General features: G+C 44.5%; 2 protein-coding genes across 5 annotated transcripts; one reads left to right on the top strand and one right to left on the bottom strand.

The window, feature by feature from the left end:
* Nucleotides 1-5,076: 5,076 nt before the first annotated feature.
* Nucleotides 5,077-6,548, bottom strand: LOC112348141 (pentatricopeptide repeat-containing protein At4g21065-like). Its single transcript, XM_024680235.1, has 4 exons — nt 6,343-6,548; nt 6,108-6,112; nt 5,320-5,888; nt 5,077-5,175 (listed from the first exon to the last, which is right to left on the bottom strand). Exons 1-4 carry the CDS (start codon nt 6,546-6,548, stop codon nt 5,077-5,079), a joined length of 879 nt encoding a protein of 292 aa, XP_024536003.1.
* A 5,515-nt stretch (nt 6,549-12,063) lies between these two features.
* LOC9629390 lies at nt 12,064-15,682 on the top strand. 4 transcript variants are annotated; one of them, XR_002992972.1, is made up of 7 exons: nt 12,064-14,414; nt 14,473-14,566; nt 14,628-14,660; nt 14,722-14,754; nt 14,807-14,872; nt 14,923-14,955; nt 15,006-15,682. XR_002992972.1 is itself a non-coding variant. In XM_024680299.1 (6 exons), the coding sequence occupies exons 1-5, from the start codon at nt 14,507-14,509 to the stop codon at nt 14,953-14,955; spliced, it is 225 nt and encodes a 74-aa protein (XP_024536067.1). In that variant the 5' UTR covers nt 12,064-14,506; the 3' UTR covers nt 15,006-15,682. The 4 variants fall into 4 exon arrangements, 2 of the variants coding, with proteins under 2 accessions (XP_024536067.1, XP_024536068.1); XM_024680299.1 differs by having other exon boundaries at nt 12,064-14,566; XM_024680300.1 differs by lacking the exon at nt 15,006-15,682 and having other exon boundaries at nt 14,923-14,992.
* Nucleotides 15,683-25,132: the final 9,450 nt, after the last annotated feature.

Below are 25,132 nucleotides of genomic sequence, written 5' to 3'. Positions count from 1 at the left end.
AGACAATGATTCTCAAGCTTTACAAGCTCAACATCTCTCCTAAGTTTATTTCTTGGATATTACTTCCATGCAAATGTGTACCACTTATTCCACTTGTGAGTACACAAAAATTTATAAACAGATCTATATTGTCTAGTAAACTCTATTGTCACTACTTGGGGTTTGCAAAGCTAGGCTGATTCTTTGAAATATGAGAGCTAGATTTCTGTATGCATAAGCATGGACACTTTTACAAAATTGTCACAGCTCAAATTCTGAATAGTAACAAGAAAGAGAAAGAACAGTCAAGCTCTCTTGTGACTGTGTATGAGACTTGTTGTCTAATAGGAAGGTATGAAACTCACTGCAACAAATTGCAGGAAAGTAAAAGAAATGGCGAAAAGCTCAAGTGGAGAAGAAAACTGCCATAAGCCCTGGATCTATAGGCTGAAATATCAGAATTCAAGTCACAAAAAGATTTCACAGCAGCATCCCTTTTGCAAGCTGTGCACTGCTACCATTACCACGATGCCTAGCCAGTGCCTTGTCATCCCCCTCCCTTGCATTAGCTAGCACAAAACTAGTGCCAGATCTATCATGTAGTGTGCATGACCTTAAACTGTAATAGCTAAGTGCTACTCTTAAGCCAGAAAGAACAAATTGGGCTTGCAGCCAGCCTTCTCCCAATTCCACTAGAAATCCTATCTAGGAACATGACCGTGAGGCATCGTGTGGCACAAGTATGTTGTGTTTCCACAGCCAACCATGTTGAGATCTCTCCAATCCTCATTACAATCTGAGCTCTCATATGCTCAAACACTCAAGATCACATTTCTCTCTTAAGGAACACTCCAAGGACACTTTTGAACACTTTTAATGACTATAAGAAAGAGGTGAGGTCCCATGCTTCCAATGAAATCTCCATAATAAAGACTTGTATGCCCAAATTGCAAAGGAATATCCTAATGAATCTCTACTCTTTGCATTTACTTTTAACATTTTCTAGACATTAATATGTTACTCAACTCATAGATTCTACTCCAACTGATAGATATAAAGCCAATTTTCCCTTGTGCCAACTTTTACTTCTCCTTGTGTCAACTTCTACTTCTCCTTGGACTTATTCTTCTTCAATCCTCATCACTTATTGACTTCCTCTAAAAATAATTTCTCTAAGAAGAAAAAGGGTCTTTGCAATTATTATAAACGATGGGACATGTGGAGTATGAATGCCGTGCATAAAAGGCTGCCACTCAGCATATACTTACTCAAAACAACTTGTTGTTGATAATACTTGTCATTGGTGCCTACTCTAGAGGTGTTATGGTTGGATAGTGGTGCTTAATTTCATATGACTCTCTTGAAATTTGTGTTTCACACCTAAGGCTCCACAACAACAAATAAACACTGCAGGTGGAAGGCTGTGGCATGGTGGTGATCAAGCTTCCAAATGGACCTCTCAAGGAGGTTTATCATATTCACTTTGTCCCTGAAGCTAGAAGATCTTAAATAATGAAGGTATGTGTATAAAATAGTAGGAAGAGGATGTATGTAGAGAGTCTCAAGATGCAGAAGGAGATACAATCAACGTATCCAGCAAAAAAGAACAGCCAAAAAAAGCCAAATGAACCTAGGATACTCTCAGCATCTTTTTGATCTGGAAAAATTAACCAAGGAAAATTGGGATTCTCTTGCAACCAAAGTTGCTAACAAGAAGAAATGAGGCACTTTCTGTGGGCCTCGTAGCTCTTCTATAACATCACCCAGACTCCCCATTTGACAATTACTTGGCAAGAAATAATGCTTACTCATGCACAATCTAAGGAAATCCTAAATTGCCAACTTTACACTCAGCAATCTTGTGCTCTTCCTCTAGAAGATTAGAGTAGAGCTAAGATAAATGAGAGCATGAAGGATGATTGTTACAACTCTAGGGAGACAAAGTGAAGCAAGAAAGCTTTTGCATAGTCATTTGAGATTGCTTTACCCACTTGCTTGAACTGTTGCATAATGCCCTTGAGCTTCTTGATGTATGTTGCCATTGTCTCATTAGGTTGCATGTGTAAAAAGAAACACTTTTGGGCGAGAACAAATTTGCTTTCAAGTTCTTAAAGTCAAGGTCAAGTGTCAAGAGGTCTCACTTCAATTCCCTCGACCAAGTCCCAGCAATCTTTAGCCATCAAAATTAACTAGACTTGAGTCTTCAATATTGTGAAGTTTTCACTTCTGAACTTCTAGAGCAGCTTCTCCCATCCTGCATCCAAGCTGCCAGCCAAAGTGACCGCTGGGGTGGTTTGAGAAAGTGGAGTACTAGAAGCCAAGCCATTAGTTTCTAGAGAAAACGGCTAAGGAAAGTGAGGAAGAGGAGGTGGTGGGAATCTCTAGAAGGGATGCTTACACACAGAGTGATAATGAGGGCAAAGGCAAGGATTGGGTTCACATTGTGCTCACTTGCATTCTTGGATTTACTGCTCCACCCTAGCAAGGATTGCAAGAGCCCTAGCACGTTCTTTCTCATTGCATTGCTATGTTTACCAGTGTTTCACCATCAGGATCAAAACAAACTTGATACCATATGTCTGGATTTTTGTATATGGAGTGCTCTCTCAACTTCATTGCTTTGCTATAGTTATGTACATAATGGTATGGGTGTGAACTTGGCGGATGGATGACTCGGCTTGTTTGCTGATGTGGAGACTTGCCGTCACTTGGGAAGGCACATGGCTCAGCTAGGGTCTTGTCTGGCTTTATGATGTCAGAAACTCTCACCAACCAAAGCTAACACCAGCTTGGAGCAGACCAATTCAAGTGAAAAGCATCACTAACGCAAATTCTTTTTACGTTCAAGCAATGGCCACATCTTGCCTTTCCTTCAACGAGGTTCATCTTCAACACAACTACATTTAAGGAGTATCTAGAGCAGCAACATACATATAGAGGTTTTTTAATCATTCGGTTCTTACATTTTCCTTTTCTTTCTAGCTTCAAACGTTTTGACATCAATTTTTCTTCACCATGCGGATATGTGTGCCTCCTGTCCTGGAAAGTCTCAAACAGAGCTTGAGCAGCCAACAAAAGGATCCATGCGTTTTTTCACATCAAAACATTTCCAACATTCTGCAGCAATGAAGTACCTCTTCTTATTAGTAGATGGAGTAGCATACTGCTCCCACAAAAAGCCAAGGAGAAGAGTGAGCTGGAGCAGCTTCTTCGTGTCTCGAACCAAATTACCTTATGACCAGGAAACTAGCTTTGAGCCACTACCAAAGCCCTTCTTTCACAACATTGTTGCAGATAGAGATGATTTGAGCTGTAAACACCCCAAGACTGCCTTCAGAGCTCGAGGACGAGCTCCCCTAGTGTGTATAGGTGCCAAGTGAGGATATATTGGGATATTCCCTGGAGATGAGATGATCAGTCTTTTTCAGCTCTCATCTTGGAGAGTCATCACCATGTGCATATCCCACCACCCTCTGTGACAATTTATGCCGATGCCTTAAGGAAAATGCTGAGCGCCACAACTTATGAAGCCACTTTGAGTTCCTTGGATTTAGTTCGCTCTTTGACAATATCTTCTTTCCATTGAGGGGAATTATATGAGAGACTTGGCAATGCCCACAATCATTCACTCATGACACCAGATCGTTGAAGTTGATCTCCTCTAAAATCCTTCTTGCATCATCTATATGTCTTGAGTCTGCATTTGCCTCTGTAAAAAGGTGGTCATTTCACCAATTTGAATGGAATTGTTTGGGTTAGTACTTATCCACACTATGTTTTTCTAAACCCTTCTTCATATTTAGAATACACTAGCAATCCCTGAATCGTTCTTATTCATTATCTTTCATTTCGGTCATGCAACTCGAGACCACACTGTGAGTTATAGCCAAAAATTTGCAAAAGATCTCCGAAACCACCACACAGAGGAGCTTATAGCTCTCTGGTTATGACATATCAGCGCCATTATCGAGGGCATCAGCCATACCGTTGCGATTTCTCCCCACATCCACTCCCATGGCCAGCATCATCACAACAAACCATGGCCCCATGTCCTTCATGACTTGCTGCAAAAACTAAGAGAAACAATCTCTAGTATACTGGAGAGAGGTGGTGATGCCCATCATATTTATAGCTCAAGACGCTAGAATGCTCTTGGGAAGGCATCTAGAATATTTAAAAGTTAGTTGTTCCGTGTTTGTCAATTCCTTCTCTTTTCTATAATGCTGGGTGGGGCATAGACGAAGTTTGCAACACGAAGAAGGAAGTAAAACTGCCACGCAAGAAAAACTCAGTCGGCAGGCCTGGAGTCAAAATGAAGTAAACTCTTGAAATGAAACTGTGAATCCAGATGAGAAATAGAGAGAACAGACATTTTTTATCAAGGCCTGGACAGTTTATATATTATTGTTGGATCCCATGCAATGCCATACAGAAAACTATTCTTCTTTCCAGACCCTGGCACTGCAGAATGATGAATTCAGAGGAACGATGCTGGGGTTTACCCCTTGAAACGGGAGGTTTCAGTTGTGCCAGCAGCGATTGTTGCACCAGACCCAACCCCTCTGGCAACGGTGGCAACTGTTGTCATACCAATACCACCCCGACTGGCAGCGCTGGGCAGCAGCCTTTGCGATTCCTCCCACGTCCACGCCCATGGCCAGCACCATCACAAACATGGCAAGCGCCAAAAATATCACCAAGAAAGCCTTGTTCTCCATGATTTGCTGCTCAGACTAAGTAGGATTGTATATTAGAGAGAAATGGTTTGATCTGTGAGGCAGGAGGGGCTCGTATTTATAGCTCGAGGCAGCATAATTTAGATGGTGGCTGGGGAGTTGTCTTGGGATGGCTTCGCTTATTTCTTATCTCTGGAAGAATATTTGAAAGTTAGTCCAGTAAAAGTGGTTCCGTGTTTGCCAATTCTTCTTTTTCCTATAATGCTTCTCCAATCCTTCAAATCCTTATCTTCAAAGTCACTCTAGCATTCCTCTTCTAGCTTTGCCAAAACTTTACAAGAGTTTGATTCAAAGTTCCATAGAACTTCCATGCTAATATAAACATGAACGTAATACCTTGGCTTCCGTTTCGACCACAGACTCAGTACGGCCGCTTCCAGTCACCCGCAACATTAATCAAAGTGGTTTGTCTTTTCTCACTGGCAGGCTCTTGACAATCTCTTGGGCATTCTAGAGCAATCTGCACCAATTAATGGAAGTGATATCAATAATTATCAAGATTTTATTCATTAGATTTGTTTTTCTTATTTAATTTACTTATAATTATTTTCTGTTATTCTATTAATTAAATGTTGTACTTGTTGACTCATGTGACGCAGCTGACATGAGCACGTAAAGCGCCAGAGTCCCCTGGTTTCATCTCCAAGAGTTTCTCTGCGGCACGAGCTGCAACATTGATGTTCTTGCCGTTACCATGAACTTTGCAAGCGCTGATCAAGCTCTTCCACGCGAGGAAATGCGGCTGGAAGGGCATCACCAGCAGCAGACCTTCGGCCTTGGCAACCAGCCCGGCTCGTCCCAGCACATCTGCCATCGCCTGGAAGTGAATCACATTTGGAGAAATACTGTACTCCGCCACCATAGATCGAAAGTAGTCGAGTGCCACACGGAGCTTCCCACCGTGATTGCAAGTCAGGAAAATCCCCTGGAAACTTATCTCGTTTCTCGCCTCGCCCTCCATTGCCATGCTGCCAGAAAACATCACGTGTTGTGGCATCCGTGCAAACATCTTCCTGGCTTCTTCGAGGTGGCCGTGGTTGGAGTAGGCCAAGATCATGGCAGTCCACACCACGTCATCGTGATAAGGAGCTCGATGGAGAGAATGCGAGCTTCTTGGAGCTGGTTTCTCTCGGCCAGTGCGGTGATCATTGTCGACCACGATGCAACGTTCCTCTGTGGCATGCCATCAAACAGAGACCTTGCTTCTTTCAAACTGGACGTTGCTGCTAGCATTGCGTTCCACGAGCTTAAGTCGCGGTGTGCATTTTACTGAAAACCTCCTTGGCTTTTTCAATATGCCCAATCTGGGCATATGCGGTGACAAGAACAGTTCATCCGAGCTCGTTGGTTTCGGGGATTCTCATGAACAAATTTAGCGCGTCGTTAACAAACCTTTTCTGGAATACCCATTATACATAACAGTCCAAGAAACTAAGCATTCCATCAAAGATCTGGCTTGCTTGATCCATATGCCCGTTATGGGCATATGCTGGAAGTAGCGAGTTCCAGCAAACTACATCCCATTCTAGAACCTGATCAAACAATGTTTGGCACTCCTCCAAGTTTCCACGGTTTTCATGAGCTGTGAGAATAGAGACCCATGCAACAATATCTCTTTGTGGCAAACAGCTCTTTTGCTTCCTCAAGATCCGCATTTTGGGCATAAGCGCCAAGCATCAAGTTCCAGGAGAATCTGTTAGGCTCATGGATGGCTGATAAACACCTGCCTTGCTCGATCCCCGCGCTCGCACCTTCCTTAGAGCTGGATGAGAAGATTTGCGAGGTACCTGTTGGATTGGTGGTGAAGGATGAGCGTGTGGAGCCTGGCGCCATGACGCAAATCTCTTTTCTATGCAAGGAGTTGCACGTAGTCGTCGTTGAGAGACAATGCACGCTGCTCTAGATCGTCCACGGCCTGTTCTAGAGGCTTCAATTGTTAGCAGCGAAGAGGCAGTTCCCGGGTAGGGTGAGCATGTTCCCGCCCAGAACGGGCGAGCCGGGCGTTAGCCCGGCGAGCGCGTTCTGGAGGGAACGAGCGAGGCTATGCCCGGGAACGGCCTTAATGGGCTGTGGCAAGACTGTTAATGGACACATGGAATAACGTTATTGGAGGAGGAGAGGGTTCTCTAGAACCTGGCGGCTGGCAGTTGGGTTCTCCAGAACATGGTAGCTGTCAGCCACATTCTCTAGAACTTGGTAGCTATCAGCCACGTTCTCCAGAACCTGGTAGCTGTCAGCCACGTTCTCCAGAATGTGGCTGACAACAGTAAAATTCTCGTAGAGAACTTGACTCGATCCGACGGCTGCCAACGGCTAGATCAAGTTAACGGGTGAGCCACAGCCTGTGAAGAGACACGGAAGAACTTTCTATGTATTTCAACTATATATGAGGCAGTTCCTGGGTAGGGCGAGCACGTTCCTGCCCAGAACGGGCAAGCTGGGTGTTAGCCCAGCAAGTGCGTTCTGGAGGGAACGAGCAAGGCCGTGCCCGGGAACGGCCTTAACGGGCTGTGGCGAGACCGTTAACGAACATGTGAAAGAATGTTATTCAAGGATGAGAGGGTTCTCCAGAATTGGCAGCTGGTAGCCTGGTTCTCCAGAATCTGACAGCTGACAGCTAGGTTTTGGAGAACTTGGCAATTGTCAGCCACGTTCTCGTAGAGAACCTGACTCGATCCGACAGCTGCCAACGGTTGGATCAAGTTAATGGGTGAGCCACAACCCATTAAGAATGGTACATGTATGGAAAGTACTGCCACGTGGGCATAATTAACATCAATTGGTATATCTGCGTGGTAGTGATTCCTCTCATCGATCGTTTCGTTTGCTTTTACCAGCATTTTCCTAGGATACAGTAAACTCTTTCTACTGACAAAATAGAGCTTTGATTTATCAATGGCGAATAAGTGTTTCCAAAGGTGGCATTTCATATTGGATTTTTGCTGTAAAAAGGAAATGGTGAGTGTGTTCCCTCAACTTGTTCTTCATATTTATACATTCAAAATTGCTAGATAATCCCCAAGAGGAAACTTACGATCCATACCAGCGCCATCCTCTAGGTGAGATTCCTCCTACGTCCATGCCTATGGCAAGCATTACAAACATGATGAGCATCTAAAACAACAACCTTTTTGCTGCTAGTAAGCTTGTTATATACTGAGGTAGGAGGGGCTTATAGGGATGGCATCAGTTAGTCTTTATCTCTTTGAGTTCCGTGTTTGGGAATTTATTTATTTTTTCTATAATGCTGGAAAAAAGAAGAAATTCCCAAACACGAAACTTGACTATAAAGTCCTAACACAACTCTATAGTTACCTTGAATTATAAATATGAGCCCCTTTTGCTGCATAGATTAAATTGTGCCTTAGATGATCCAAGAGATCAATAGTGTGAGGAAAAGGGTACACATTTTGTTTAATGGACAATAATCAATGTAAAAATCAATACTCCCATTAGACTTTGTCACGTGAGGTTTATATGCCTAAGGATTGCGTGACTTTTGAATAACTCCATTTTTCAACATCTCTTTGATGTTTGTATATAAAATCTTGATCTCTTTGGATAAATGAAGATGAATAAAAACCTTGATTAGACAAGCATCCCTAGTTGGAATAAAATGATGTGTTATAATCTTGGCTCCAGATGATAGGTTAAATTCAAAGAGATCTACATACTCTTTCATGAGTTGGTCAACTGTTACAACATAAAAACCATTAAAGGGATCAGAAAAGGAAAGAGAGAAACAAGATAGAAATTTAAGAGGAAGTAATGGGAAACAAAAGTGATGGAAGTAAAAGTAGAAGCAAAAGGATAAAGATATATAGAAGTGAGAGGAATGGAAGAAATTGTAAGCTCCTAAGTTTGGACTTCCCGGGAGGTCACCCAGCCCAATACTATTCAAACCCAAGGACGCTTAACCCCAAATATCCCAAGACCCTCAACCGATTGGAAAAGGGGGTGCACTTTTGTTCATGGGCCCTTTCCCTCTATATTTGAACCCCATGGATCGTCTCTCAAGTCGTTCCCTTTGGTTGCTTATAGAAATATTAAGAAGTATGAGATAAAGGGGAGAAAGCTCAAATCACATTTCGCATGATTGCGCTGCAACTAATCCATACCAATGATGAGGTCAAAAGCTTGATTCAACACTATTTGCAATGACTACAACTCAAGCTCGAGATCGCTTACATGCACAATTAAATCCACCTCATCCCACACACATGCATTGTATGGTTATTGCTATAAAGAATGAAAATCAATTTTGCCACACAACATAAATATAGATGGCAACGTGTGGCAATAGATTGAGTAATAGAGGATAAACTTGAACCTATATTAACCAACATGGAGAGAATAATAGGTAATCTCTTATTATAAAAATGAGCTTGGAAAGTAAACATTAAATGAATTGGTGCTGAGTGAACCCTTTAATGATACTCCCAAAAGAAAGATGGAAGGTCACTGATTTATTTGTGCAATGTCCTTTTATTACTTGCACAATTCCTTATTTTTAGAATGCATCTCAGTGTCTACCACTACAATAGCATCAACAGGACGTTGTTGACGCTAATGTTGCGAATATGACTTTGGGTATCGAAAATTATATGTTAGTTAGTCCTTTCGGATATTCTTTTCTTACTACCATGATGGCAAGAGGTCGATATTCCTGGACCCTTTATCAATCCTTCTTGTTTAAGTGTTAGTAAACTGGATTTTGCATCTATATTTGGCCAGACGAGTATAAGGATAGAATTCTTAAATGTCTATTTAGCCAAACATACTTAGCCCAGTTTGTTAGTTTTCTTTTGCTTTGTCTTGTATTGGCTTGATAAGATTTTGCATATTAAGCCTAGTCCCTCAATATTCACTAAATAATAACTTACTATGTCTATCAAACACCTTTGCTATCATGCCCTTTGTGTTAATCTTATTTCGGTCCCAAATGCTATTTATGAAAAGTGTTTGGATTTGTTCATTTGGTATATCTACAGAATGTAAAGATTGTCTTAAACACAATGGTGTTCGTCTCGTGTCCAAATTCATAATCTAGGGATATTCCATATTTAGTAAATTTTGAGCTTGTCACAATTGTCAATATGTCCAAATACACATTTAAAGATGTCCAAGAGAATACTCCAATCCTCATGAGTGGTTGTGCTCAAACCATTATACCATTTTAGCACCATTAGAGGCACATGGGAAACTCATGCAAATATTAAATATCATCCCAAAAAATGATATGTGGCAACTATTGTGAAGTGATCAAATCAATAATACACATCATCTCTAGGATTCCTATGGAAGAACTCCAGTTGAACGCAAGAGTAAGAAGAGTTGTACCATGCGTTGTGAAAGTTGCCATCAACTAAGTTTGGCTATTCAACTGCAATCATATGGTATTGAACAATTGCACCAACTATTGCTTTAGAGGCAAAAGAGGAAGAGATTGTTGCTTTGCCATGAAGATGAATGAAAAAAAAAGAGCAAAAGAAAAGAAATGGAAAAAGTTAAAAGGAAAGGGAGATCTAAACAATACAAAAGCTAAATCTAAAAATGAAAGCAAAAAAAAAAGAAATGGAAAAAACTAGAACAAAAGAGGGATTTAGACAATTCAAAAGCTAAAACAAAAATCCCAAATCCAAACACTCCTCAGGGATAATTAAAATTGCTCTTCACCTCCATCAATATGAGTGCATGTAATATGGAAAGAAAATATAAGAAATATACATATCAATTAGCCCAAAAAACCCTAGCTTATATATTGGAGTGAGTGGTCTGGATTGAAATCAATCTAATATCTACCAAAATCCTACTATACTAATATTAATATATAATATCGTAACTGTATACTTGAAACTCACAAAACATGTTTATAAAATTAATCTAAATGAGATGGTAAAATATCTAGGTATATTCTAGCCATATCCACTACTAGAAAGGTTTTTTTAAGTAAAACAAAATTGATAAATTTAAAACCATGATTCTATTTTATTAAAAGGTATTTATTGAATTATATTATATAAAAATAAATTTTTATTAAAGGTTTTTAATGAATTGTACTGTATATGTGTTGAGATAATCCCATGTAATAGTAAAAGCTCAATTTTGCCATCCTTACCATTTATCAGTTTGGATGAAACCATATCCATTAAAACTAACTTCTATAAAATAAGTTCCATGTAATATAAATTAACATTCTTCAAAAAATACATTACTTTTAAAAGTTTTATCATAATGCCAAACAATTGCATTTCTATATTTATTACATACTTTAACTTCTGTTGTCATATTAGGAGCCCAGTCATAATCATTTAAATTGTTAGTTTGGTTCATATCAATGGTTATATTAGTATTATTATAGAGCTGTGTATTAATAAATGTACTGGAATTATTTAAGTGAGACTCCAAGCTATAAGCAAGCATGTAATGAAGTAATAGAAATGCTATGAATTTTAACATTTTTGAAACATACACACATCTAGATTTAATTAGATGAGTTTTTATAGTGTCCATTTTTGTTTTTTACAGCATATTGATTATATGGACTATGAGGTCAATGTATGAAGACAAACAGCTAGTAGTTATTTTAATTTGTCAGAAAACATGGAAAGAATAATTGCTAAAGTAGCTGTTTGTCAACATTCTGGTGGTAGCCTCAAAAACCTCTTGAAGTCCTTGCAATAGTCATATATCATCCAATTGTCTTTGACCCATTGAAGCTTGTGCGTGGTATCCTCATCCTTAACCAAAAACATCGAGCTTTCCCACCACTGTCGCACGGATATGTACGGGCGACAAGTGTCAATATGAACAGGGTTCGAATCCGGTGGTGGGAACTAAGATTTCTTTCCCTAGATTTTTTACATTTCTCACTTTTCGCCCTAGCCCTAGCTCATGGCCGATAGAGGTTCTTAGTATAAGGGATGTGTGATTTGGTCACGTCAATCTTCCTTCCACACCTGTCTCTCATGACTCTCAAACCTGAAAAACATCACCTTCTCTACTATACATTCTAACCATCATCCCTGTATCCTTGAGGGCTCGAGCTATTACCAATCAGTGAGACCATTTACTTTGAGCATTGTTGGTCCTCTTGCATTGCAGCCTCCACTTCCTGAGAACCATGAGAACATGTTATGAACTCCACAGTGCAGTGCTTGCACAACTTTGCCTCCACTATCCACGGTCACCTGGACAAAGCGAAGTTGGGATGATTCCATGAAACGCAATGGGTACGATGACCATGTCGCTGCAAAGGATTGCTTTGACCCGGGAAGTAGTCATGTATGCCTGAGCGTTTCATAAACCCTAATTACTCTATAGCCCTAGATTCTTCTCCAAGTTCATCCCTGCCGTCCACTTTTCGCCCTAGCCCTAACTCGGAGGCGGCTCATGGCCGATAGAGGTAAGAGGCTTGGGGAGAGGATTCGGTAGAAGCCCGAAGGAGGAGACGGCAAGAAGAGAACAAGAAGACATTGGAGCTGCTGCAAGCTGTAGAAGAGAGGGCGCGATCGATGGAGATGAGCTATCGTTCGATGATTTTGAAGGTTTCAATTCTGAGTGGAAGCAGAGGTATCTGGATCTGCTGCTTGAGAGTTGGGACAAGTTGTCGCCAGAGCAGCAAGAGAAACACAAAGGCGTCAGCCCACGGTATGTACTTGAAATGGCGCTGCAAGTAGACAACAAGGCGCGGGAATCAAAAGTGAGAATGGTGTTGGAGAAGTACCCAGCGCTTCTTTTCGAATCTTGGGAGTGTATCCGGCGAGTAATGGTTTGATAAAATCTATAGAGATTGCTGGGACAAGCTGACACCGGAGGAGCAGCAGCAGTACAAGGACACAATATGGCAGACAGTTAACGACGGGGGCAAGTAAGTGCGTCAGTTTGCATGAATGTTTTTGTTTGCTGCTGTTACAGGTCGAGCATTTGACATGGAGTATGAGGGCAGTGGAGTAGACTCGCTTTACGACGCCCTGAACAAGATCAGAGGAGACTGATTTTTCACGTATCGTTGGTCTCTTCCAGTCCAGCGGCTGGGGTAAGTCGAGGGTGGTTCGAGAGTTATATCGGAAACAGGTGTGGACCATTTACTTGTCGCTGGGGTTCTGGCTCCTGTTATCCTCAGCCTTCATATTTTAGAGATGTTTTCCTCGGCCGTGCAAGGCAGGCACTGGGAAATGGAGATCACGCAGGTCATCTCGCATGCATGACCTACTGTCTGGCTTATTGGATCGCATGCATTGAGGAGCTCGGTGGAGGACTAGGGAAAGAGGAGCCGTGGACGCCGCAGGTGTTTGCAAACAGGACTTGTGGCCGGGAGTGGAGAATCGGATTAAAAAACTTGACCAGGAACTTAAGTCTCGAGAGAAGATAAAGGCCAGTACTCAGTTGGAACTATGGACGAGATGGGAGACTAAAGCCACTGAAGTCTTCAAGAGGTATATTTGTAAGGTGGTATGGAGAAGACAGGCCAACCGTTGAAGCTGCTGTTCGTCTTCGATGAAGCCCGGTTGCTATTATCTTCCAAAGTGGATGGGAAGAAAACGTGTACATCCCACTTGGAAGATCTACACGAGTGTTAGGTGGAACATGTTTAACTCTGTTCATGGACACTACATCCAGGGTCGGCAAGTTCTTAGGACACGAGTGGTGGGATCCTTCTGCGCGGAGTCCGAATCCGGTCCCTGGGTTTTTTCTTCTGTCTCCTTGGATTGTCTTCTTCAAGGGAGATATTGGGGAAAACAGCACACTTCTGCCGGCTACGTCTACACAGGGGAATTCTTTTGAGGAGGTGGTTAGTAACGAGTGGATGCTCAAGTATGGCCGACTGCTTTGGTGCTCTCTCTACCTGAGCAACCTCGCCAAGGATCCTGCTATCGATGCATCTGAATCCTGCCACGATCTTCACCGATGGCTTGAGAGTGCTACAGATGCAGATAAAGTAGAGGCGTTTCAAACGGTATTTGGAATTAGGCAGTATAAGCTTACCTTGGTTACGACTAGAGATATCAACCAGTACAGCGAGCATGTGCGCATTGCCATGTTGGGAGTCAGATATGGGATTTTCATAGATCCTTTATCCAAACTCGTGAACAAAGGTGAACAGGGGGAGCTACTTTTAAGGATCATACTCTTGGAGGCAGTAGAAAGGCACGGGAAATGACTGGAGAAAAACAATCTTGGTGTACAGTGGACAACTTTTTCTCTCAACTGGTGAAAATGCCATTCAGTGAGCTTGCACAGCAGAAGAAGATGCCTCACCAGGAAAAGGTGTGAGCTGTCGCACAAGGCAAGATAAGTATCAACTGCCGCAGGATCTACAAAGACAAGATAGATCTCGTTGAGGCCTTTAAAAGGTGTTGTGGGATAGTATGCTACTGTGGTGCGTGGGGTGTCAACATCTTAGTGCCTATTCATTTGGGAGATATGAAAGACAGGCTGAACTTGAGTGCACTCTTCATTCAGGCAAAAGATATGAAGAGATTGTCCAGGCTGATTGCTCTTGCCAAACACTCTCCACAGTTTTCAGGCCTCGAATGTTTGGATGAGTCACCATATCTGAGTTTATATATGAACAAAGTGAACAAAGTGGATATGGTGGCACCAGAGTGCGTTTGGAAAGCAGTTAGTTTATGTTAAGGAGGCTTAGAAGGCAGTGCAGTAGCTGGGGTCTAAGGCTAAAACAAGAGGCTTGTTTAGGTACTTTTGTATCATCTCTTTTCTGATTTTTTCTTTTCTGATTTTTTCTGTATTGTAGGGTGGATACTCAATGACAAGAGTGCATAGGCAGGATGCGTAGGCAGCTCATGAACAGGTTATTTTGGCATTGTATCATCTTTTATATGACTCTTGTAAGAATATGTTCTTTTGGCATTGTATCATCTTTTATATGACTTTTGTATTCTGGTGTAGTTTGAGAGAGAGTTGACAGCTGAACAAGATCAGGTTTTTGAAAATTGAGTAAATTCACTTTTGTATCTTTTCTAATTCTGTTTGTGTGGTGCAGTATGAAGGGAAGAATCTAGCTCAACAAAAACAGGTTTTCTTAGCATTATATTATCTTGTTTCTTTACTCTTGTATTTTGGTGCAGATTGAGAGAGAGTTGAGCCTTGAGTGGACAGTTATTCTTGAAAATCCATTAAATCTAGAAGAACAGGTTTGTGTAGGCACCTTTATATTTTTTTTGATTCTTTCTATGTGATGCAGTATGAAGGGAAGAATCCAGCTCAACAAGAATAGGTTCTCTTGACGTTATATCATCTGTTTCTTACTCTTGTATTTTGGTGCAGTTTGAGATAGAGTTGGGTTTGGAGTGGACAACTGTTCTTGAAAATCCAATAAATCTAGAAGAACAAGTTTGTGTAAGCATTTTTATATTTTTTTTGATTTTGTCTGTGTGGTACAACATGAAAGGAAAAATCTAACTCAACAAGAACAAGTTCTTTTGGCGTTGTATCATCTGTTTCTTTACTCTTGTATTTTGATGCATTTTGAGAGAGAATTGAGCTCTGATTTTTTATGTTTGTTGTCATCCATTCTTTCTAACGTTAAATCACTGTGTCCTTCCCTTCTTGAGACTGACCATAAAACAAAGTAAGAAAGAGATGATACAATGCTAAGAGAACCTTTTTATGTTGAGCTGAATTCTTTTTTTATGTTGCACCACATAGATAGAATCAGAAAAGATATAAAAGTGCCTACATAAATCTATTCTTTTGGATTTATTAAATTTTCAAAAATAAACTATAGTCAAAACCAGAGAGTTGGACTACTTGTCATTGGATGCTGACTTGCTGAAAGATTTTAGAGGCTATAAAGAATGTTCAAGTGTGGCCACAAAAGATTGTTAAGATCACTCCAGAAGATGGCACCAAGAGGCACTAAGCTATTAAGCAGATTTGGGAAGTGCAAGACCCATTTTTGCGGGACATGTTTAGGATCTTGAATATTAATGACTTAACTCTAATGTGAAGTGGAATAGTCATTGTAATTGTCTTATCACAATTTTCCTAGAAATAGAAGAGTATTATTCATTACAAATCTACATTATAACCTTGGTTTCAAAGCGTGGTTTTAGCAACTTTGGTTTCAAAGCTTGGTTTCAGCAGCCTTGTTATAAATGTAGAATGCACCAAAAATGATAAAACTAAAAACATATGAACAATGAAACTATGACAGCAAATATTTATTTTAATGCATGGACATTTTGTAATTGGGCAATAAAAAATTTAAACAACCCCTTCTTGCATAAAGCTTGGATTCTAGAGCTTTGAGGGTTAGGTTGCTCACACATCCTAAATGTGTAACAGCCCCAATATCTTTATGAGGTGGTGGTGTTAGGAAGGATCTGGTGGAGGCAAGCTAAAAAAGCCTCCAACCGTGTCTTTACCAATGAAGGGCTCATTCATAATAGCAATAGAGGTTTGCTCACTAGATGATGCAAAAGTGTTGCTAGTTACCACCAAAATGACTAGAGGAATTAACAGTAGTAGTGTTAGTAGGGAAGTTATATCACCACCAAGTGGAGGAGGCATTGTTCCTCTTGGAACAAATTGCTTCTTAATTGCTAGTGCTAGAGGCTGGACTAACTCCTCATTCAGCATTAGGGACAAGTCCACCACATTAGAATTGGAGGAAGCAATACCTTGAATATGGCAATAGAGTTCTTGCTTGTTAAGAGAAATATCTTAGTTGACCATGAGCTTCTTGAGAGCAAGATCATAAAGGTAGTAAGGCTTAAAATGAGTATAATAGCCCACAATAGTCTTTTGGCTCATAAAATCTAGTGTCTGCTGAATTGCATCTAGAATGTGAGTGTATATTGTACAGCCAAAGACTGTAAAGTGTCCTAATTGAGGGAGTTTCCCTTGTCAAAGCATGATAAGGAACCATGCTAGTGCTCATTATGGGAAGATGGTTGTGGATATAAATAATTATGTTGACTTCTTCACCCTAAAAGGATTGGGTAAGCTTGCTGTAAGCCACAAATTTTTCCTTTACAATTTGCCAGCTTACCTCGTCTATCCGGCCAACTCTGCCTTGGCTTGTGCTAAGTTCCCTCGCCAAGGTTCTCGCCTATGGTACCAGCTCCTACTTGGTCCTACTTGGTTTCAGCTACTCATTGCACGAGCAACAGAGTGTTAGCCATCCATCTACGGATTCCCAAATCTCTCCCAATCCCCCTCCCCGGGTTAGACTGGACTTAAGGTTCGGCTACACTCCCTGCAGGCACAAGCAGCCAAGCACACCAAGCCTCCAGATTCCTAACACCCCTTGGTACCACAAGACTTGATCATGGGACCCTCTAAATCCCAAGCCTTGGATGCAGCACTTGCTTCGGGACGTCGGGGCGAAACACCGTGGCCTAACGGCCCGGTATGGGTACCTCTACCCCCCCTCTTCCATCCCGAAGGGAAGGCCCAAGCCCCCGGAAGGGCGAGGACCAATGAGCCACAAGGTACTCAAGTGGGGCACCACTCCACCTGAGCCGGGAGCACCGTAGTCGGTTTCCCTTTCGGGAGTGGGAGCTGCTCTTGAGCACTTCCTTGGACGGCCCCTCCGGCACCAGCCAAGTCCATGCTCACTCCCACCCAAGGCCCCTCGGTCCCAGTCTCAACCTCAAGTCGGTTTGGAAGCCCAACTGGAGAGTCCCTTCAAAACTGGTTCCTGGACCTCACTATCCCTACTATACTTTTGGAACCCCCTGCAGCCCCCCCCCAGCCCCCCCCCCCCCCCCTGGGAGACGCACGCTTTGGGCTTTCACCCCTTGACCCGTATTAGTATTTGGACTTAGTCTCTGGCTCGATCTCGGACCCGATTTCGGATCCGACTTCGGATTCGGTCTCGGACTCGATCTCGGACTCGATCTCGGACCCGATCTCGGACCCGACCTCGGACTCGACCTCGGACTCGGTCTCGGACCCGATTTCGGATCTCGGACTCCGTCTCGAACTCGGTCTCGAACTCGGACTCGAACTCGGTCCCCGAGTCGGTCTCGAACTCGATTCCGGACTCTATCTCGAACTCGGTCCTAGAGTCGGTCTTGGACTCGATCCTCGACTTGGTCCCATCCGATGAACTCTTTGTCATTTCGGTCAAGCTTTTGGGGATCCTTTAGCCTACGACATCTTGGGGAGTCGGTTCCTTACAACTCCACCACCTATAGAAGAAGTTCGATGCCCACATCGAACATCTCGTTCTATCCTACGACTTGTTGACCATGTCTCCGGGGGCATCCCCCCACTTAGCGGTGTGCCTAAGTTAGCCTCCCCGGCCAAGAGCCCATGACAACGGAATATAGGTGTCCCTATACTCCTCACCTCACCACGCCCTAGTATGGGGTCGGGACTTGAACCCAGCCTTGCTTTACTAGGGGGTTGGGACTCGAACCCAACCTCCGTAGAATACGTCTACGGATTCGACATCCCCGCGGGGAGTCGGACGTAGTGCCCTATGCCTGGTCGACCTATCCAACCCATGCTAATTAGCTTACCTTTGGCGCGCCTTCGGGTCCCGACATATGCCACTTGCTCAACTTGGCAAATTGATATTTTTAATTGAATTTTGCATAAGTACATAGAGTTCTGCCTTGCAGAAATTCCTCCACTAGATCTCGCGCGTTCGCTAGGTTCTCCTCTGGTTCCCATGTTGCTTCGTAGTGTGGAAATCCTTTCCACTTCACATGGAACTCTCTCACCTCGCGTCCTTGTCGCTTGCTCTTGCGCGCATTGAGGATGGCCTCGACTTCGTATTCCTCTTCCCCTTGGATAACCTCAGGTAAAGGTCTCACTTGGTCCTTGCGAAGCGGATCCTCAAAGTACGGCTTGAGTAAGTTCACGTGGAACACTGGGTGCATCTTCCCCATCTCTCGAGGAAGTCGGAGTCGGTAAGCCACTTTACCGATTCGTGCCTCAATCTCGTAAGGCCCCGCGAACCTGCTTAAGGAACTCAAGATCAATTCATTTACAGGAATACATGCATCTTTACCTTTGGGTCAACTTTCGGCTGATCCCACTTGGTAGTTTGAGGTTCTTGGTGTTCAGCCACACCTTCTCCCCAGCTTGGAACTCTACATCCCGACGCTTCTGGTTCGCGTATTTGGTTTGCCTTTGTTGAGCCCGTTCCAAGGAATCCCTCACTAGATTCCAAATGCTAAGTCTTTCCGCCGTGAATGCCTCCACTGCGGGCAACTCTCCATGATACTCGGCCACGCTGAGTTCCACAGGACCTTCAATAGCTCGCCCATTGATGACTTCCCATGGACTCACCCCGATACTCGAATGTGGTGAGTTGTTATAACACATTTCCGCAAGTCCCAAATGACTTACCCAATCGGTCTGGTCTCCCGAGACATAGCATCGCAAATAATCCTCCAGCTGCCTATTCACCCTTTCCGTTTGTCCGTCTGTCTGTGGGTGATAGGCTGTGCTGAATTTCAACTTGGTGCGATACTGTTCCAGGAGAGTCCTCCAGAACCTACTGGTGAAGATCTTATCTCGATCTGAGATGATCTCTTCCGGTCTTCCCCGCACTCGAACCACTTGTTCGAAGAACAGCTTCGCCACACCTTCCGCATCCACCTCCGTTGTGGTGGGTATGAAATGTGCCATTTTTGAAAATCGGTCCACCACCACGAATATCGCATCAAACCCCTCGCTTGGGGGGAGTCCCGTGATGAAGTCCATCGTAAGACATTTCCACGGGCGATCTGGAATTGGGATGCTTTGCAACAAGCCCCCGTTAGCCTTAGTCACGGCTTTTACCTGCTGACATGTTGGACATGTCTTTACATAGTCTTGTACGTCCTTAGCCATATCTGGCCAATGGTACTTCCTTTTGAGTAGGCCCATCATCTTGGGCACTCCGCCGTGTCCCGCAAGAGGTCCGTCATGACACTCTTCTAAGGCCACCTTCCTTAGTTCCCCTTCTGGAACATACACCCTCGTTTGCTTGTAATAGATGAGTCCGTTGCGTTCCACATAGCCCGTTTTCTCTTCCGTTGGCAGCTCACCTCTCTGGTGAGCTTCCTGCGCCTCTAGATTCCTCAGCAACACTTCTTGTGCTAGACCATCATTCTCATATGCTGTCCGCACATCGTCCCAGAAGGTTGCTGTTGTGCTGGATATTGCCAACCTCAAGCTCGCTTTTCGACTTAGCGCATCCGCCATGATGTTGCTCTTCCCAGGCTTGTACAGAATCTCGCAATCAAACTCAGCCAAGGCATTGGCCCACCGACCTTGTTTCCCTCTTAGGTCGGGCTGTGACAAGAAGTGTTTCGTTGCCACATTGTCCGTGTAAACCTTGAAGTGTCTCCCAAGGTAGTGTCGCCATTCCTTGAGCGCCTTGACCACCGCAAACAATTCCTTCTCGTGGGCAGGCCACTTCCGTTGAGCCTTGTCCAGCTTCTTCGAGAAGAACGCTACCGGATGGTTGTCTTGCTTCAAAACTGCGCCCAACGCAAAGTCCGAAGCATCCGTTTCTACCTCAAAGTCCTTACCAAAGTCTGGTAATGCCAATACGGGAGCCTTCCTCAACTTCCCCTTGAGGTGGACGAATGCCGCCTCGCATTCCGCTGTCCACACCATCTTCCCTTTTCCTGTTTGGTCCGTTAAGGGCAGGGCTACTCTCGAATAGTGTCTGATAAACTTTCGATAGCAGTTGCATAGCCCCAGGAATGCCCTCAACTCGTGTACATTGGATGGTCGCTCCCATTCCTGGATCGCTTGGACCTTCTCTGGGTCCACCTTGAGCCCATCCTGGCCCACCACATGCCCGAGAAACTTTACCTCTTGTTGAGCAAAGTTACATTTGCTCTCTTTAGCATACAGTTTGTGTTCCCTTAGTTTCTCAAACACCTTCGCCAAGTGTTCGGCATGCTCCTCTAGCGTCTCGCTATAGATCAGGATGTCGTCGATATAGACGACTACGAAGTGATCCAGATAGGGTACAAAAATATGGTTCATCAACGCCGAAAACGTTGCCGGCGCATTGCACAGCACAAAGGGCATCACCAGGAACTCAAAGCTTCCATACCTTGTTCGACAGGTTGTCTTCTTGACATCTTCCTCGGCTACCCTGATTTGGTAGTATCCTGACCTTAGGTCAATCCTCGAGAAGTATTTTGCCTTTCCCAACCTATCGAACAGGTCCTCAATCCTGGGCAAAGGGTACTTGTTCTTCTTTGTATACTTGTTGAGCAACCGGTAATCTATGCACATGTGCATAGATCCATCTTTCTTTTTCACAAATAACACCGGTGCCCCATACGGCGACTTGCTCAACCTGATATACCCTTTGTCCACCAACTCCTCTAGTTGGCACTTGAGCTCCTTGAGTTCTTTTTCGTTCAACCGATAGGGGGGACGAACCATCGCCTCAGCACCCTCGACCAACTCAATCTTATGTTCTATTGGTCGTGCGGGGGGCAACCCCGCCGGTAGCTCCTCCGGCATGGTATCCTGGAATTGGTCCAACACTCGTTGGATCACTAAAGGTACTTCTTCCGTTCCTGTCTTTTTGTCACTCTTCACCGAGAGTAAGCACAAAAAGGCTGCCTTAGTTCCTTTAGTGAGTTGTCCTCTTGTGGACACCAGGTTTAAGCAGGACTCTTTGGCCTTGCTTTGCCCTACCTTTAGATCCTGGGCCTCCACCCTAGATCTTCTTCCTTGGGCATTCGCCAGTACCACAAGGTTTCTACCTTGTCCATGCAGGGCTACCACGAACCGATTAAACCAGTCCATTCCGAAGATCACGTCAAATCCCGCCATGTCCAACACGGTGAAATCCATGTCCACTCTCCATGTCCCTACTTCGACTCTCGCTTGTCAAAGTACCTCATCGGTGCTTTGGCTACCTTGAACAAACTCTATAGTCCTTGGTTCGCCTAGCCGCTGCACCGTTAGTCCGGCTTGCCGGACTATGTCTGCAGCCACAAAATTATCCGAAGCACTCGTGTCAATAAGGATTTTAACAAAGCTACCTCCGAGCTTCCCTCGGAGGGCTAGTAGATGTCGCGAATGACTCTCTACCAAAGTTGCTCGTGTAATGAGTAACTTTGAGTTAGGGACTGGATCACATACCTCCGTTTGGACTTCACCCGATTTGATGGCCATATTGGCTCTGGCCTTCTTCGGGTAGGGACATTCCCTCGAGAAGTGTTCCGCTTCACTGCAGTTGTAGCATACATTGTTTCCCACGCTGCTATACGACTTGACCTTCTTATCCGTGGGTTTGTCTCTTTTCGCTTGACTCCCCCACGTACTCGCTCGCTGGCCACCGGATCTGCCTTTCCGGAACCCTGAGGACTCATTCTTAGAGAAACTCTTCTTGAATTTCCCTCTGCTAAACGTTCCCCTTGGTTTGGCCCCTTTGCTAAACGTGGATCCCAACCCCGTTGTGTTCCCCTTTCGCAGGTTATCGTTAAAATGCACCTTGATGGCCGCATCCAACACTTCCTTGTAGTTGGTCGGGTTCCACCGCATTACTTCGCCGCGAGCCCAGGTTTGCAAACCTGATATGAAGGCATGGAACGCATCCATATCCCCCATGTCCGTGACAAGTATCCTCTTTGCCATAAACCCATTCACATACTCCTGAATGGTTCCGGTCTGCTTCAGCCTACTCAGCTCGTCCCTTAGATGCAGGGTAGCATTCGGAGGAACGTAAGTTGCGCGGATCCTCGCCTTCATCATTTCCCAAGTGGCCACCGGTCCTTCGTTGGCCTCCGTCGTTCTCCACCAAGACTTGGCATTATCTGCCAGGTATGGTTTTGCACATGGGACCTTCTCCAAGCTCGGTAATCGCAACACTCGGAAGTAGTCCTCCATATCGTAAAACCAATCCTCCACCACCTTATAGTCGTTCACTCCCTTGAAGACCGGTGGGGGCTTTGGTTTGTACTTGGGAACTGCTTGAGGGACTGATTCCACTTCGGTCTGTTCGACCTTGTCTGGTTTTGCCTCAGTCCCTGCCGATGGGTCCGCACCTTCTGCGCTGCCAGCATCCGCAGTCTTTCGCTTTTTCTTCCGCTTCTTGTCACGCTTTAGCTTGCGCACGAGAGTCTCTAGCAGGGCATTGGTCTGCGCCAATTGTCCTTCTAGAACGTCCAATCGAGCCTTGGACGACCGAACCTCGCCACCGGACTCCTGTTTGGAAGTTTCCTCACTGGAGTCCTCCTCATGCAAGGATTCCTCATCCATAGCCTCCTGTTCGACCGGAGGCTCCAGCTCTGGAGGAGGTTCCGTCTCTGCCTGGGTTCGCTTACGTCCTGCCCTTGCCATCTCCCAGCAATCCGCCTCTATCCTTTGCTAGAACTGAGGAAGAGGCTCCGATACCAAATTGTAAGCCACAAATTTTTCCTTTACAATTTGCCAGCTTACCTCGTCTATCCGGCCAACTCTGCCTTGGCTTGTGCTAAGTTCCCTCGCCAAGGTTCTCGCCTATGGTACCAGCTCCTACTTGGTCCTACTTGGTTTCAGCTACTCATTGCACGAGCAACGGAGTGTTAGCCATCCATCTACGGATTCCCAAATCTCTCCCAATCCCCCTCCTCGGGTTAGACTGGACTTAAGGTTCGGCTACACTCCCCGCAGGCACAAGCAGCCAAGCACACCAAGCCTCCAGATTCCTAACACCCCTTGGTACCACAAGACTTGATCATGGGACCCTCTAAATCCCAAGCCTTGGGTGCAGCACTTGCTTCGGGACGTCGGGGCGAAACACCGTGGCCTAACGGCCCGGTATGGGTACCTCTACCCCCCCTCTTCCATCCCGAAGGGAAGGCCCAAGCCCCCGGAAGGGCGAGGACCAATGAGCCACAAGGTACTCAAGTGGGGCACCACTCCACCTAAGCCGGGAGCACCGTAGTCGGTTTCCCTTTCGGGAGTGGGAGCTGCTCTTGAGCACTTCCTTGGACGGCCCCTCCGGAATCAGCCAAGTCCATGCTCACTCCCACCCAAGGCCCCTCGGTCCCAGTCTCAACCTCAAGTCGGTTTGGAAGCCCAACTGGAGAGTCCCTTCAAAACTGGTTCCTGGACCTCACTATCCCTACTATACTTTTGGAACCCCCTGCAGCCCCCCCCCCCTGGGAGACGCACGCTTTGGGCTTTCACCCCTTGACCCGTATTAGTATTTGGACTTAGTCTCTGGCTCGATCTCAGACCCGATTTCGGATCTGACTTCGGATTCGGTCTCAGACTCGATCTCGGACTTGATCTCGGACCCGATCTCGGACCCGACCTCGCACTCGACCTCGGACTCGGTCTCGGACCCGATTTCGGATCTCGGACTCCGTCTCGAACTCGGTCTCGAACTCGAACTCGGTCCCCGAGTCGGTCTCGGACTCGATTCCGGACTCTATCTCGAACTCGGTCCTAGAGTCGGTCTTGGACTCGATCCTCGACTTGGTCCCATCCGATGAACTCTTTGTCATTTCGGTCAAGCTTTTGGGGATCCTTTAGCCTACGACATCTCGGGGAGTCGGTTCCTTACACTTGCGTGTTGGAGAAGGCACTAGACAGTCTCTAGTAAAGTGTGATAGGTAGCACACATCATTATGAACTAGATCCAACAAGTTTGTAACTTGCTCCTTCATGGTTCTTGATATGAATGAAAGGCAAATTTGTAAGCAACCAAAGAGAACAACTCGAAAGATGATCTATAATGGTTTAAATATAAAGGGAAAAAGCCTATGAATAAGAGTGCACCCCCTTTTCCAATCGATTAAGGGTCTTGGGATATTTGGGGTTAAATGCCTTTGGGTTTGAATTGTACTAGGCTGGATGACCTTCTGGGAAGTCCAAAGTCGGGAGCTTACATTTGGTATGAAAGAGGTCTTAGGTCAGACTCTATTAGTTGGTTACACTATATATTGATTGACATCTGGTAGGTCTAGTTTGCTCTGGTTAGGCTTGACTCCAGGGGAAGGGTGTCAAGAGAGTGAGGCGAGAGGAGAGAGAAAAAGCTGTGGCTCTCAACTTCCGTTCATGAGAGCATGAATTTGCAAGGAAGTGTGGTGGATTGTAAGGAATCAAAGGGAACGACTCGAGAGATGATCCATAAGGGTTCAAATATAAAGGGAAAGGGCTCGTGAACAAGAATGCACCCCCTTTTTCAATTGATTAAAGGTTTTTAAGTGTTTTTAAGTTTGAATATTATTGGGTTGAATGACTTTTTAGGAAGTCTAAACTTAAGAGCTTACAAAACTTTCTTGCCAAGATGGCAAACTTCACCTAAATGGCTAGTTAGGAGTGTGATGCCTTCAACAAATTGGTTGCAAGCTAAGGCATGCAAATTTAGTTCATTGACATGCCCCATATTAGCATGCCACAACTTGATAGTTTCACATGCTTGAAGGGTAAGCACTTGAGCTAGAAATACCAGTTCCATGTTTAAATGGTAGAGAGTTTCATACTTGATA

Source organism: Selaginella moellendorffii, unplaced genomic scaffold, assembly GCF_000143415.4.
Source record: "Selaginella moellendorffii unplaced genomic scaffold, v1.0 SELMOscaffold_27, whole genome shotgun sequence".
In the NCBI taxonomy this organism is placed as follows: domain Eukaryota; kingdom Viridiplantae; phylum Streptophyta; class Lycopodiopsida; order Selaginellales; family Selaginellaceae; genus Selaginella; species Selaginella moellendorffii.
This window is presented reverse-complemented; position numbering and strand designations above follow the sequence as displayed.

What these genes read in the sequence shown, in the direction of transcription:
- LOC112348141 (XM_024680235.1), bottom strand. Translation starts at nt 6,548, where the DNA reads ATGGCGCCAGGCTCCACACGCTCATCCTTCACCACCAATCCAACAGGT. An exon ending in CTGGCGCTTTACGTGCTCAT is followed by an intron (nt 5,176 to 5,319) that starts GTCAGCTGCGTC and finishes TAATTGGTGCAG; the next exon opens with ATTGCTCTAGAATGCCCAAG.
- LOC9629390 (XM_024680299.1), top strand. Translation starts at nt 14,507, where the DNA reads ATGCGTAGGCAGCTCATGAACAGGTTATTTTGGCATTGTATCATCTTT. An exon ending in TCATCTTTTATATGACTCTT is followed by an intron (nt 14,567 to 14,627) that starts GTAAGAATATGT and finishes ATTCTGGTGTAG; the next exon opens with TTTGAGAGAGAGTTGACAGC. An exon ending in CATTAAATCTAGAAGAACAG is followed by an intron (nt 14,873 to 14,922) that starts GTTTGTGTAGGC and finishes TATGTGATGCAG; the next exon opens with TATGAAGGGAAGAATCCAGC.